This window comes from Balaenoptera ricei, chromosome 2 (genome assembly GCF_028023285.1).
Source record: "Balaenoptera ricei isolate mBalRic1 chromosome 2, mBalRic1.hap2, whole genome shotgun sequence".
In the NCBI taxonomy this organism is placed as follows: domain Eukaryota; kingdom Metazoa; phylum Chordata; class Mammalia; order Artiodactyla; family Balaenopteridae; genus Balaenoptera; species Balaenoptera ricei.
The window spans coordinates 11,445,511-11,461,050 of record NC_082640.1 but is presented as its reverse complement, the minus strand read 5'-3'; the positions used below and the strand labels follow the sequence as shown (position 1 = coordinate 11,461,050).

Sequence of the window (15,540 nt, the reverse complement as noted above, 5' to 3'; positions counted from 1 at the left end):
CACAGCTAAACAAACAAACAAACAAATAACCCAATTTAAAAATGGGCAAAAGACGGGAACAGGCATTTCTACAAAGACTTACGAATGGCCAATAGGTATATGAAAAGGTGCTCAACATCACTAATCAACAGAAAAATGCAAACCAAAACCACAAAGAGATTGCCTCACCGTCGTAGAATGGCTACTGTTAATACAAAAGATAATAAGCAGTTAGTGAGGATGTGGAGAAAGGAAACCCCCTGTACACACTGTGGGTGGGAATGTAAATTGGTACAGCCATTATATGGAGGTTCCTCAAAAACTATCATATGATCCTGCTATCCCACTTTTGGGTGCTTATCCAAAGGAATTCAAATCAGGATCTTGAAGAGAACATTATTCAGCCTTAAAAAAAAGAAGAAAATCCTGCCATTTGCAACAACATGGATGGATCTTGAGGGCATTATGCTAAGTGAAATAAGCCAGATACAGAAAGACAAATACTGTATGATCTCACTTATATGTGGAATCTAAAGTAGTCAAACTCATAGAAGCAGAGAGTACATTGCCAGGGCTTGGGAAGTGGGGGAAATGGAGAGGTGATGGTACAAAGTTTCAGTTATGCAAGATAAATAAATTCTGGAAATTTATACTACAGCACAGTGCCTGTAGCTAACAATACTGTATAGTATATGCAAAATTTGCTAAGGGGGCAGATTATGTTAAGTAGGGTTTATATATGTTACAATAATAATAACAACAACAATAATAATAAAGAAGGTGGGAGGAAATTTGGGGAGGTAATGAATCTGTTTATGGCCTTGATGGTGGAGATAGTTTCATGGGTGTATACTTATCCACAAATTCACAGAGTTGTATATGTTAAATATATAGTTTTTTACATGTCCATTGTACCTCAATAAAGAAATTTTTAAAAAAAGAAATGAAGGCATCTAAAATATTCAAACTCTGAAGTATCTTTGCACCTAAGAACTATTACAACAGCAGTGTCTTTCAAGACACTACTCCTGGACCTCTGTTTTAACAGCTTTATTTCTAAGTCAATTAGAGAAGCTAGGATTTTCTATTCACTCTCAGCTGCACTGTCTCTACTTAGAAAAAGAAAGCACAAGAGAAATCTGTTCACTGCTGCTATTCCTTCTAGATTCACACCCACTTTTTAAGGTCTCTTGGCAAACAGAGCTTCAGGCATTGGGTCCAAACTAAACATCACTTCCTAGAAGAAAATGTCACTTCCCCATACTTGCAATTGCCCTCAAGGGCATCAGTTTTCTCAAAAGCTTCTCTTAATCCCTAGAATTCAAATCATTCCCTTTTGAGATACCTATCAACCTTGATGATGCTTTCTGCATCTGTTCACCGGTCTCACTCAGCCTCTTTGTCAGTGACTTAGCTCCTTCTGCAACATCACTTTCACGGACTATAAGAAAACCTGCTTCTTTTGCAGAATTGGCAGTTGGACACTGTAATTAGTTTACATTGTCTTTGCAGCACAGTATCCAATGCATCTCACAATCAGTGAGATTAAAAGACAAGATGGATTCAGTGAACAGATAGAGTAACTGTTGCTGTTAAATGAAGAAGGGTGTGTAAAGAGAAATTAGTTTGCTAATGATTAGTTTATTATTATTTATGTTAGAATGATTTTTGAAACCCTTCACAATGTATACTTAGGTAAAGATAGAAATACATCTTTTTCTTTCACTGTAACTTTTCCTATTCTTGATAAAAGAGTTGGTATTGGGGGCTTCCCTGGTGGCGCAGTGGTTGAGAATCTGCCTGCCAATGCAGGGGGCACGGGTTCGAGCCCTGGTCTGGGAAGATCCCACATGCCGTGGAGCGGCTGGGCCCGTAAGCCACAAGTACTGAGCCTGCGCGTCTGGAGCCTGTGCTCCGCAACAAGAGAGGCCACGACAGTGAGAGGCCCACGCACCGCGATGAAGAGTGGCCCCCACTTGCCACAACTAGAGAAAGCCCTCGCACAGAAACGAAGACCCAACACAGCCAAAAAAAAAAAAAATTAAAAAAATAAATTAAAAAAAAAAAAAAAAAAAAGAGTTGGTATGAACAAATGATTACAAGATGCAAAAGAAATCATCCTAACAGTTATTTGCTTAAAGAAAATATGCCCTTCTAGAAATGACATGAAACAAATTACTTTTATAATAAATCTAAAAAGTAACAATAGCTTTGATATAACCAAAGTCAGAGTTCTATCACTTTAAAATATTTAACTTTTGATTAAAGTATAACATACATACAAAAAAGTGTAGGGGCTTCCCTGGTGGCGCAGTGGTTGAGAATCTGCCTGCCAATGCAGGGGACACGGGTTCGAGCCCTGGTCTGGGAGGATCCCACATGCCGCGGAGCAACTAGGCCCGTGAGCCACAACTACTGAGCCCACGCGCCTAGAGCCCGTGCTCCGCAACAAGAGAAGCCACTGCAATGAGAAGGCTGCGCTCTGCAACGAAGAGTAGCCCCCGCTCACCGCAACTAGAGAAAGCCTGCGTGCAGCAACGAAGACCCAACGCAGCCAAAAATAAATTAATTAATTTAAAAAATAAAATAAAATAAAATAAAATAAAATAATAAATTCCTACCAAAGCAGGAATCCTCTCTGGAGGCCCGTAACTGAAGGTCATCCCAACTGTGCAAAGAACACATTCTATTCCGATTAGCTTCTAATTTAACAAAAAATTTTCTTCTGAATTTTGGAAATTGGCCCATCTGTCTATCTGCTAATCCTAGTTCTGCCTTTTACAGCCACACAAAATAAATCTAATCTCTTTTCCATATTACAATCCCTGAAGATATCTTTGCATAGTGCTTTTTAAGAGTTTCTTTTCCTCCGTTTATAAAATTGACATATATATGTGTGTGTGTATATATATATGTGTGTGTACATATATATATACATATATATGTGTGTATATATATACACACATATATATGTGTGTATATATATACACACATATATATGTGTGTATATATATATACACACACAGGTATATATATATATCTCCCTTATGAGCAGAGAAGTGTGTCTATAATATAGTATTAAATGAAAAATAAGTAAACTGAAATGTTTTTAGTTTCCTAAAAGCATTATAATAAAGATCTGATTTAAACTGGGTGCCCAGAGTACTTCCTCCCCCTCACATTCACTAGGTATGTAATGTTTCCAGAAGCCAGTATGTAGCACCCAAAGGAGAAAGTAGGTCTCACTGATCTAGCTAACACAAATTCTCTTAAATACAGAATCTGTGTTTATTAGGAAAATACTGGGGATTAAAGATATCTAGATATCTTAAGGTTAAGAAAAAAAAAAAAAAAAAAGATGCCTGTTAATCCCCAAGATCACAGTAGCTAAGACATATCCAGAAGAAATGTAATCATAAATCCAGCTTTCTAGCTTCTGATATTTAAGGATATTCTCCATTCTAAGGAGGGAGAAAAATCAAAAGGTTCTCAAGAAAATAAGTCCTGTCAAGATCTATTAAAGATGAATGCAGTGAACCAGAGTTCAAGTCGAGAGGCTACGTCTTCATTAGGTTATAAGAAGGAAAAAGAACTTGTGGGATTATAAGCAGACTACTGCTCATAACTATGCCAGGTGTCTATTCAGAACAGAGATAAGCAACAAGGGGAAAAGGCAATAAGTAACCAAGTCTGAATCAAGAACACACCCAGTATCCAACAGAAGGAAGGTTCAACAGGAGCTGGTCTAAGGAAAAATAAATAAATTCTTTAACTCGCCATTTGTTGATAATAACAGTTTTTCTGGTCTGCCTAAAAACTTTCCCTAAAATAGATGAATATTTCAGAAATATCAAATTTGGGTTTTAAATCTATTCTCTTATTCACAAATCTACATGGTGGAATTTTTTCTATATTAATAAATAACTAGAAAATAGAGGACTTATAAAAAAACAATTTCCATCACACTAAGTTTCTTAAACCTATAGTACAGTATATCCATTTGTCTTCAGATTATCTTCGAGGTACAAAAGGCCATCTTCCACATTTTGTTGTGAAATAAACTATCTGCACAATACTCAGTTTTTTAAAAAATACGACAACTTAAACTAAAAAACTATTTTGGTAGAAGCAATCCAAAACTGAGCTTTTGAGTGAAGACATCTTCCTACTTCAAACCAACAGAATATATCGACGGCTCGTAATATTTTTAACATACTTAATTCCTTATGGTCAATTAAGATTAAATACATACTAGGACAATCTAAGTCCAATAACCTTTCATTTTACTAATCTAATCACATCAACCAGAAAGAAAAACAATTGCCTGCCATATGGTCTTTCTGTAATAGAAAATAGCTGCATTCGATAACAGCATCTGTGCATCTACATCCAGCACTGCCCATACTTAAATCATCATGTTGTTAAATATAATAAGATGACGGGTCTCTTCACAAAGCAGAGAACAAAAGAAACTGAGTATCACGTTTGTACCAGATTATGTGATCTGGTAATAACTAAAGAAATGAGGAAGGGATTAGAGATTCTGTAAGCAAGGCACAAGGACTTCATAAAATGTTTCACTTGGAAGAAATGAATGCTACAAAATACTAACAATGTGTGGAGAAATCTTCTTAGACCTGGGTACTCATTTTGTTGATGGCTCTTATCTTGAGATGGGTTCCACTCAGTACCTCCAAACCCAGAGCTCTGCTGCTGCCACTCTTCTTAATTCCAACAGGCTATACTTTTAACCCTAATTTGCAGTGTAAAGCTTTTGACATACAATGGTATTCTGCCATTTAGATTCAAGTGTATGAAGGAACACACGTTTCCAATTAAATAACAGTGTTATGTTATACTGTACTATCGCTAGCCTGCAATGAATCCTCCACTGAAGAAAACATGTTTTTTTAAAAATGTTTAAGTACTGTTTTGAGCAACGTGTATCCTTTTCAAAAAGTGTCTAAGTATTATTTTAAGCAGCGTAGGTAGGTTCGCTAGAAACCTGATTTTCACAAGACTGGTAACATATTACCTATTTTTTAAACCTGTAAATGCTGTCTTTTTATTGTAACTTTGGAATTAAACAAAAAAAGAGAAAATACAAAAATAATATAATTCTGCTATTCTCCCCATCCAGAATTAACAACTGTTAACATTTTGCCATAGTCAATGTTGTGATCATTTTTTAACTTACAGTGAAATATTCATGACATTAAAAAAATTAAAAACGTAAGGAAGATTCCTATACTGGCCAATTGTTTTAAAAGAAAACATCAGACATACAGTTGGTCCACTGTATTTAAAGGTACTGCACCTGTGCATTCAACCAATGAAGGATCAAAAATATTTGGAAAAAATTTTTCCAGAAAGTTCCAAAAAGCAAAACTTGAATTTGCTGCACACTAGCAACTATTTACACACCACTTACATTGTATTAGGTGTTATAAGTAATCAAGAGATGATTAAAAGTATAAGGGAGGATGTGTAAGGGTATATGCAAATACTACCCTATTTTATATAAGGGACTTGAGCATCTGAGGATTCTGGCATCCATTGGGTGGGAGTTCCTGGAACCAATGCCCTGTGGATCCTGAGGGATGACCCTATTACCTTTCCATAGCTTCACCACCAGTTTGGTTCCCCTCCCCTAGTCTGTTCATTACCATTATCTCACCTTAGCACGAAGTATTTCATACATTTGTACTACACACTGCCTTGGTTACTGTTACTTGGTTACCAGCTTCCCAAAGGTAAGAAAGATGCAAAGAAAAATGTGAACAGCCATCCCAATGGAAATGGAGGTCTAAAGAAGAACCTACAATTCACACTACACATCGTTATATAATCTAAATTACTTAGATGCAAACTCAAGAACATTCTGGAAATTTTCCTTAGGTCTTCATTCATTCATTCGAAAAAATTATCTGAGGGCCTACCATGGGCTAGACTCCCTTCCAGACACAAGAAATACCAGGTGAACAAAACAAACTGTACTCTTAACACTTACGTACATCATCTGTCCAAATCAATAAGCAAAATCAAATGGAGGAGCACGTCAGATGGAGAGTAAGTGACAGGGAAAAAAAATGAAGTGAGGAAGGAGGGCAGGTTGTGTCATGGGGAGCAGGGGAGGGAAGATCCTCCCAGAAGGTGACTTCTACGCAAATCTGGAGGAGACAAGGAAGCGGGCCCTGCAGACACCTGGGGGACAGTGTCCCAAGGAGCCGGTACACAGCGAGCGGGAAGGCTCTGGGGCCTGCTGGGCTCGTGTGTCCGCAGAAGGGGGGAGCGCCCGGGAGGTGAGCTCGGGGAGGAGACGGGAGGCTGTCCAGGGGTCTGCAGGCACCCTGAGAACTTCGGCCTTTCATCCTGAAGGAGATGAGAAGCCAGTAGAGGAGCCGAAGCAAAGGAGTGCCAGGACCTGACTTCTAAAAGGCCCACCGGGATGACTGTGGGGACAGACTGCAGGCTGGCAAGGGCTAAGCTGAGGGGCCGGTGGCCAGATTTGCAGGTGATGCACGAGAGAGAAAAAGAGGGATCAAAGATCACTCCCAAGACTCCGTCTGGGAGGGTGGGATTGCTATTGCTTAAGACGAGAGAGACTGTGGAAGGAGCAAACGGGGAAGCTGGGCGGGCGGGGGAAGGGGCTGTAGAGAAGGAGGAATTTGGTTTGGGATGTAGCTTCTCCACACGCGAGTGGAGGTTCTGAGTGGGCAGGTCAGCTAGATGTGGGCATCTGAATTCAAGGGAGAGGTCATGGTGGAGAGACACACACACACACAAATACGTGTGTACATGTATGTATGAATGATCAGTTTATACCTGATATTTAAAACCATGAAACTGAGTCTGGAGAGAAGAAAAGAGGGTCAAATGGAGTCCTGAGGTATAGGAAGACTTAGTAGGTCAAGGGGCTGAGGAAACTTCCAAGGCTGAGAAGGAGGGGACAGTGAGGCAGGAGGACCATCAAGACGGTACAGTGTGCTGGGATCTAAATGAACGGTTAATAGAAAACTAAAGCCTTTCCCGCTATGTTCATTGGCTATTTTGACATATATTTATTGAGCACCTACTATGCGCCACTCACTGTAGAGACAAACATGGTCCCTGTTTTCATGGGACTTGCAATCCAGGGGAATATAGATAAATAAACTAGTAAGTGCTCTTCCTGATAAAGTACAGGAAGGGTGTTTGAGGATAAGGCAGCAGAGCCAATTAATCCAGTCTTGGAAGGTCAGGGAAAGCTCTCCTGAGTGATGTTGAAGAAAAGACCAGAATGATAGTAAAAATCAGCCAGGGAGGGGTGGAAGTGGAGGAGGGGAGAATGGAAGGAAGGCTGGGAGAAAACAGGATTTATAAGGACCTGAAGTAAAGAGAGAGACATTGTGATGCCCTTGGGGGGGGGGTTGGTACTGACAGTACAGGAAGTACAGAGAGAGGTCACAGATGCCATAGGAGAAGGGCGGGCCAGAAGTCCTCTCAGACTTCTCTCAGGAGTTTGAGCCTTATTCCAAAGGCAATGGGAAGCCAGAAAACTGTTTTAGGCCAGGGAATGCAATGATCAGCTTTCTATTTCAGGAGGAGCGCTCTGGTTACGGCAGATCGGAGAGCTGGAAGGGGGCAAGGCTGGGAGCCTGGGACGCTAGTTAGGAAGCCTGGTCCATGATTCATCGCTGAGATGCAGCTAATCTGAACTCAGGGAGTGGCAGTGGGATTCGGAATGTAGGACTTTGACAGGAGGAAGAAGGAGAGAGAGGGGTCAAGGACTGTAGCCTGGCTTTTGACTTGGACAGATAGGTACCTAGCAGTGTTACTCACCAAGAGAAGGAAGTCAGGGAGAGGGCAGGTTGGTGGTCAGGGTAGAATCTGTTGAGTTTGAACAGCCTGTAGACTATCCAGAAAAAAAAAAAACAACTGTATGGTAAATAGGCAATTGGCTATCTAGGTCTAGAGAGCAGCCATAAAATCTGAGATACAGTTGTAAATTAGGAATCACGGGCATGTAGATTAAAGCCCTGGGAGGGTGTAAAATGAAACCTAGGGAGTGAGAAAAGAGTAGAGGAATGGAAAGGCCCGGCTCCTGTAAAAACCAACAAGAAAGAGGCTGCAGAGGAATAAGAAGCCTAAAGAGAGAGAGAGAAAGAGAGACAGATGGAGGGAGCGAGAGCCTGAGAAGGAACAAGGGAGTCTGGGGTAAAAGCAAAGTGTACAGTACTCCAGAAAGAAGAGCAAAAGTATGAATTTTTACGTGAATGAATTCGCGCACAGAAAATGCCTTATTTTATTATTTACACTGTTCCAAAATCAACTAACAAATATTTTTCATCAGCTTATAATACGTTTCAGTCACAGGATCGTTTTAGCCTCGGTGAAGAAGCAAAACATAAAATGAACTAAGTTAATTAGCATGAGTAAATAGGTTTGTTCTAACAGTAGACAGTGAAAGTGCTAAACACGTGTACAATCCTGTGGAGAAGAGATTAAAAATGAAATAAATGTTAGAAGTGGGAAAAATAATGTGGCCTAGAAAGCTTTGAATAAAGAAAGAAAGAGAGAGAGAAAGAGAGAGAGAAAGAGAGAGAGAAAGAGCGAGCAAGTCGAACCATAAAGAAGAAACACTATATGATGTGAAAAGGGGTGAAAATACCACAGAGGATTCAGAGTCTATACAAAGTGATTTTGTGAGCAAAGTTATGCAAGGCTAGGTGTCACAGATCAGCCTGTACACATGCGTGCACAACACACACACACGCCCCCCCCAAAAAACACTTATCTGGCTCAGTGAGTGAAACCAATTTTCAAAAATACATATTTAGATGTGAAAAGTATATCATTTTGTGTGAACACAACTATGCTATCCTTACTGTATAATGTCAAGATATATTTTACTGAAGTGTCACAATTCTTTATTTGAAGAGGATTGTTTGTTATTTGTTTGTTTTTGACCCTTCCAATATAGTCTTGGGAGGTGGTGCCTACATTCATATAGCAACACAATTAGATTCTAACACTTAATATAAACAAGAAATTTCTGATTGTTTTTCAGCAAAACAATAGACCTTATTCACAGCAGGTGGAATTAGCCAATTAGATAAGGCATAAAACAGGGACTCTTTTAATTCACTACATTGCTTTCTTCTGTGCTACAAAGTTAGTTTTGGCTAATACCATTAATATTAAGATATGTACTCTCGTTTCTTGGGTAGGTAAAAGCACACACAAATTTATTATTCAAATACACATTTAGGAACATAGCAATCAGTTTTTTGTTTGTTAGTTTTTTAGCTATTGGTTTTTAAAATTTTAAAAAGAATGTCAGTGCTACTCTAGAATGTAATTCTAATAAAATTAAGTACAAAAATTAAGTGCAGTATTCAAAGACTTAAATATCTGTCAACCCAAAATTGATACCCAAAGTATTCCAGTGGCAACTCTTTTTATTACTAATAAATATTCACAAGATTTAATGTGCATCAGAAGCATCAGTAAGAGACAACTAAACAGAGCCAGTAAATACAAGTTCCCCTCACTCCTCACCCTGAGATTTTAAAATGTTTTCTGACACCATACAGCCCCTTTATTTCTATTTCCACACAGAATCCAAGCAAACTATCTGCCTATTCTTTAAAAAGCCAAGCAACACCACAGTTTATTACCAAACCCAACTACTGTATATAGTCTCTAAATGAGCAAAATACAGACAATACAGTGTTTTCTTGGCTCCCAAACTAGAAATACTACGGCTATGCCATTAGTAAGGTCCAAATGAAAGCAAATTTCACAGCCCTTAAAAAAAATACATAATTGTCATTGTTAATAAAAGCCAAGTTTGCAACTGGAAACACTGCCTTCTAGCCAAGGACAAGATGTGTCTATTATAAATTCTTGGTTTCCGGGATATCCCTTAAATGACCCAAAAAAAAAAGTCAAATAACATTAGTTCTTGCAAATACAATGCAAATAGCATGCTAATTAAGGTATTCACAAGTCAATGACAAATAAGGCTTTAAGACCACAGTATCTATCATTATGGAACTACAATACACATTAAGCAATCACAAAGTTGTAGGCAGGCCTTCCAAAAGGAGTTATTATGGTTCACCATGATCGGAGAATTGTGGTGTTATACTTACTCACATTTTTACCTGTAAGCAGGTGTTTATAGGTGTCAAAAAGTAAAACACTGTTTCTAACTGTAAACCTATAGTTCTAATAAACTGTACAGTAATGGCACACTGTACCTACCTCACTGGTTTCTGCATAAACTTTCTAATGCAGTATGAAGTAAGCTGCATGAAGCAAGTTCCTTTGCCTGCTTTATGAACAAAAACTTAACTTCTAACTCATTTTTATTAAGATGCCAAAAATCACACACTGAGAACTAGACCCTGTTTCAATGACCATGAAGTTAAAATGTAACACAAGCACAAAATAAACAATGAGAGTGATGGCTCACTGGGGGATGTTACTGTTATCTAAAGTAATCTTCAACCTTTCCTTAAAAATATAGGCAGCTCAAAAGCAAAATCTAAAGGAAAACAGTATTCAGTATGTTTAGCAAGCAAATTACAGAAACCATCAATAACAAAGTAAACACAAAGGAGCCATTATAGAATTAAACTCCAAATATAAGGAGGAAAAAAGATAGGAGAGGCAACAGGGCATAGGGGTGCCACAGATCAATGGATTTTCTATTTCTCTCCTGCTTGCCCAAAAAATTTCAGAAAGCCTGGTGTAAAATCTTCTGGGCCCTTCCAAAGATGCTGGTCTGAAGGCAGAGCCACCCACCTGACAGCTCAGGCTGACACTCACAGGACTTTTGAGCAGTGAAAGGAAGGGAATAAATAAAAGAACAGGAAAGGCAAGACATTTTTAAGGGAGCTGGAATTACAGCTCCATTAAGCACTCTTCCAAGGCTGTGCCTAAACTAAACTGTCCACGGGAAAAGACTTGTTTCTCTACCCAAAGCAGAGATCCACAGCAACAGAATCAGTGTCGGAGAGAGGTGGTGGTCCAGGAGCAACAAGCATTCCAGACAGATGCCCTCTCTCCACCTCCAGAGCAAACCTTGGATACACACACGAAAGGTACAAAGCACCCCCTAACCAGCCCAGCTCCAAAAATACTGGAGAATGGGAACTGTAGGAAAACAGAAGCTTGTAGTAGTCCCAGCCACCTAAAAAGGGAGAATTCCGTGCCCTGAGATGACCAAGATGGGGACATTTCAAAGTAAGTAAGGAAAACGTCCTTGCAGAAGAATCACTGTAAGTTCCTCGAAACAAAAATGGGCAAGGCTTCACCTCCCTACCGGTCAAGCTGGGGCACTCCCACCATTCAGTCCAAAGCCCCACAAACCTCTTCTTAGGCCCGGGGGCAACTGACCCCCCACTGGCAGGACACCTCACAGACACAGGTCACTGCGGGCTACACAGGGGTGCTGCCTCTGCGCTTACCTCACAGGCGGGGGACCCGCAGGCCTTGAGCTTGTTGTCACCATCTCCCTCCGGCAGACCAGTCCGACGTGTGGCCATCATTTCATTTCAAATTACAAAGAAGGGACCAACCCATGGGAGTCCACATTGGGGGGGAAATGCCACCAGACACCCAAAGGGTAAGAATTCCACACCAGGCTCCCAGAAGGTGCAGTGCCGGTGAGACAATTAAAGCGCCAGGGAACGAAGGTTTTGATGAAGCGCCTTCGAAATGCCCTGATGATTATTTCTTCGGACTTCAACTGACTTCACCGTCTTCGTCCATTTCTCCAGACATAAAAAACAAAGAAGAGAGGTCTCCTCGGCGGCTAGAAAGCGGTCCCCTTCTTCCTAGCGCTCCTCCCAAGTCCAAGAGCAAGGCGAGCGCGTCGTGAAGGCTCTCCCAAAGAGATCTTTCCTAGAAGAGGGAAAAGTTAAAGGGCATGAACTTTCTCCATACACTGACCTTAGCCTTGATCACATGTCTACCCCAAGCTCGCCTTTCCAACATATGGAAAGATAATTCGGTCCATGCTGATGAAGTATGAAAGATGAAAGAATCTTCCCATACAAAAAGAGAAAGAAAAAGGGGAAAAAATCCTATAAATCAGGGGGGAAAAAAAAAAAAGCGAAACATCAGAACTGCACGGTGGTTGCCTCAAACATGCCCGGCCGTTGTGCAGCCGTCAAGAAAAACCGTTCCCTTTTCAAGTGCATTTTAATTAATGTATTTTCTGGGCAGAGGAGAGGGAGTCTGTGTTCTTCTGCATCACCCGGATAAGCAGACTTAAGGGAAGTTTGCTCCCCGCGGGACTAAAATGGGATAATCCTTTTTCAAAAGCCCTCCTTGCTCCCCGCCATCTCCCCAGCTCCCCAAAATAAAAACAAAAAGCCCTGCTCGGACGCGACCGGCGGCTCGGCCGGCGTCTCCAGGCGGCCTGGGGCACCCGGGGCGCCCGCCCTCCGCCCTCCGCCCCGGCCCGCCGGTGTCCCCGAGGAGGCGGCTGTTTTCCTTGGCCCGCGGCGGGGCTGGGCGGCGACGGCGCGGGGCCGGGCGGGGAGGTGCGCGCGGCGGCAGGAGGGACTCCCTCTCCGGGGCATTATTCCGGAGCTACAGAAATGAAGCCGCAGCCCCGGCCACTTTTATTTAGTTGCCGCGCCCCAAACTACGCCTCGACACGGTCTTCCCCGTTCCCCGTGGCCACCTAGGGAAAAAAAAAAAAAAATATGAAAAAGAAAACCACCACCCACCGACCACTATTTCCTCCGCCCCTTCCAGAGGCGGGTCGGGGATCTCGATCTCCCGGGAAGGGCGGCCCAAATATGTACTTTCCAAAACGAACGGGGACACCCGGGGGAAAGGCCCAAAGCGAGGGGGCTCACCCTGCGCGCCCCGCCTGGCCCGGCTTCCGAGGCGCGGCGGCGAGCGGCGGCGGAGACGCGGGCCGGGCGCCGGGCCCAGCCGGTACGCGCTAGGCCGCAGGCTCGGTTAATATTCATGAGCGGACGGGAGCCGCCCCTCCTCCACGGCCGGCCGGCGGGACCCCGGCGCCCGCCGCCGGCCTTTGTGCCCTTCCCTCCTCCCGCCGGCCTTCCCTCGCTCCGCACACGCGGGCGCGGCCCCTCCGCCCCCGCCGGGCGCCCGCCGCCGCTCCCTCCGGCCCCGCGCCAGCGCCGGGGCGGGGTGGCCCGGGGTGGCGGGAAGGGAGGGAGCCAGCGGCGAGCCCGGCTCTCCCTCTCCACCCGCCCGCCGGCCCTGCGCCCCGTCGGCCGAGGCGGAAAATAAAGCAGACACGCACCGGAGAAAGCGCGGCGAGTAGATCCGCACCGAGCCGGCCGGCCCCCGGACGGCGCGCCCCTCACGCCCGGCGCGCACCGGACCGAGCGGGAGGACGAGCCGGCGCTGTCCTCCGCGGCCGCCGCGCTCCGAGGCCGCCGCCGCCCCCGGCCGGCCGCTCCCAGGCACCGCCGCGACCTGCCCCGGCCGGCCCCGGGCTCTCGGCCGCCGCGGGAGGGCGTGGGGCGGGGCGGCGGCCGCCGGACTCTCCCCTCGCCTCGCCGGGCCGGGCCGGGGCCGCGCTCGGGCGCCCGCGACCGCCAAGTGACAGAAGTGCCTCGTTCCGCTGCCGCGCCGAGCTGTTTCCCGGGGGCGGATTTCTCGCTTCTTCCTCCCTGGATCCACCTCCTCCCACTCCACCTCCTTCCCCTCCCCTCCCCAGGGGAGGCTCTAGGGCTGAATATTTTCTGTCTTGAATAATATGGTCCCGGGAACCGACGCTGGAGAAGGGGGATTAGCCTGGGGCGGGGGCGGGGACGGGGGGTGCTCGCCAACCCCCCCCAATGTGTGTCGGGACCTACAAGCCCTCACCACCCCCGCAACACCTCCCCAAAAACCAGACATACAAAACCCTCCCCGCCTTCTCCAGTCTCCCGAGCGCAGAGCGGGAGCGGCCAGGAACCCGGGCTTCCACTGGGGAAGGGACTAGGTACTCGGCGTCAGGGCCGGGGAGGGGGTCGATCATACGGCTAGACTCGCAGAATTGGGTCCCAGACTGCGGGGGACACGCCCGGGTGAGTTTTTGACCCTTTTTGCAGCGGGAGGGGTGCGATGTGGGACTTCAAGGTAAGGGAGTGTCCTCTCACGCCCGACAGTAAGACAGCTTCTCTTTTGGGGTGGGTGGGTGGGGGGGTTGGGGAGAGGTCGCAGCCAAGCGTTGTTCATTCAATTCTTTGCCCTTTTTACATCTTCAGGGCAGCTGAACAATTCGGCGTGGCTAGCGGAACTGAGGAAAGGTGGCGGCGCTTCTCCACACAGCAGGTCGCAGAAGCGCGGGGTCCCGGGCACAACCGCCGCCCCTCCCCGCCCGATTCCGGGGCTTCGCCCCAGACCCCCGGCGGCTCGCTCCGCCCCGCCGCGCCTCACAACATCTCCCGCTGCAAATGGCCCAATCGGAAGACGCGACGAGAGAACGCCAGCCAATCAGGGGCTGCTGACTCAGGCGTCCCTCCACCCTTTGCCCGCCCCCAGTAGGAAAGCCACCGCCCCTCGGGCTCCCCTTCCCACCCCGCCCCCCTCCGGGGAGGTGTCTCACAGCTCCTGTCCTCGCCGGGCTGGAGTGGAGGACCCCGCCGGGGCGGCGGGGTTTGTCACCTAGTCACCCTCATCCTCGCCTCCTCCCAGACACACCCCTCCTCCCTTTCCCAGTCCTCCTGCTGGTGCTGTTGAGGGTCATTTTTATCTTCGTGCCGGCGGGGGACTGCCAGCTATTGTGTCTGATCAGCTGCCACCGCCCTCCTAAGGGGAAAAATAAAAGAACAAACCCGAGAAGCTTTGGGGTCTGCGTACCTTTTCCTTCCTTTCTTACCGCACTCTCCCCCGAAGATTTAGAGACACCTCCCCGCTCCACCCACACCGCCCTCCACACCCAGCTCTCCGTCCGCTGCCTCGGGTCCTGTTTTTCTGTTGTTGTTGAGAAAAAAAAACAAAAACCACTCCCTGGAGCCTGAATACCTGTGCTGTAGTTTTTAGATCTGCCTAAGAGTGGAAGGTGCCGAATATTTAGAATATACAACTAAATCCTCCGCCTCGATTAGGGGAACGACTCTGACTAGATCATTTTTATGTGGCCACGAAATTTGCATGTTCTTGACAGCCCCTGACAAAACTAGTCAGCCAATAACAAAGGAAAAAAAAAAGAATAAAACAGAAGGAATTCCTGCCAGTCAGTCGGTAATTTACTGAATAGCCCACTGGGCTATCCAGTTCTGGATGCGATAGGGTAAATGAACTAGAAGTGAATAGAAATGCAGGGTTCAAGTAGTGTACCTCTAGTGGGCTTATAGAATATGTCCAGAAAGGAAAAACAATTCTAAGCACAAAACAGCTCCTTACAAATGCAAATGCACGTGTATGGCATAAACTGAGTACCTCACAGCTGAGGACGTCTAGGGTTAAGGTTTTTGTCATGGAAATTTTTATAAATGTTGATTTTGAAAAAGGCTTTCAGTTTGGTAAAGGAGACTAAATGTTGGCCATGGAAGGAGATATGAAAAGGAGGTAAAACACATTTTAGGAATTGTGGGAAAC

At 45.0% G+C, this 15,540-nt stretch overlaps 1 protein-coding gene and 1 long non-coding RNA gene across 6 annotated transcripts in view; one reads left to right on the top strand and one right to left on the bottom strand.

Annotated features, from left to right (window-relative positions):
- The window catches only part of ARHGAP21 (Rho GTPase activating protein 21), a 124,840-nt gene extending 111,440 nt beyond the window's left edge, over window positions 1-13,400 (bottom strand). For 4 of the 5 annotated variants that reach the window (XM_059910811.1, XM_059910826.1, XM_059910832.1 and 1 more), the window contains exons 1-2: window positions 13,253-13,400; window positions 11,436-11,871 (exon numbers count right to left, since the gene is read on the bottom strand). In XM_059910811.1, the coding sequence (XP_059766794.1) occupies window positions 11,436-11,516 (81 nt within the window). In that variant the 5' untranslated portion in view covers window positions 11,517-11,871; window positions 13,253-13,400. Of the gene's footprint in view, window positions 1-11,435; window positions 11,872-12,836; window positions 13,046-13,252 lie in introns of those variants that run through there. The other variant, XM_059910819.1, reaches the window with a different exon arrangement.
- Window positions 13,401-13,480: 80 nt separating this feature from the next.
- On the top strand, window positions 13,481-14,781 carry LOC132360249 (uncharacterized). Its single transcript, XR_009501062.1, has 2 exons — window positions 13,481-14,024; window positions 14,205-14,781. It is a non-coding gene; the product is annotated as an uncharacterized LOC132360249 (long non-coding RNA).
- The last annotated feature ends 759 nt before the right edge of the window (window positions 14,782-15,540 follow it).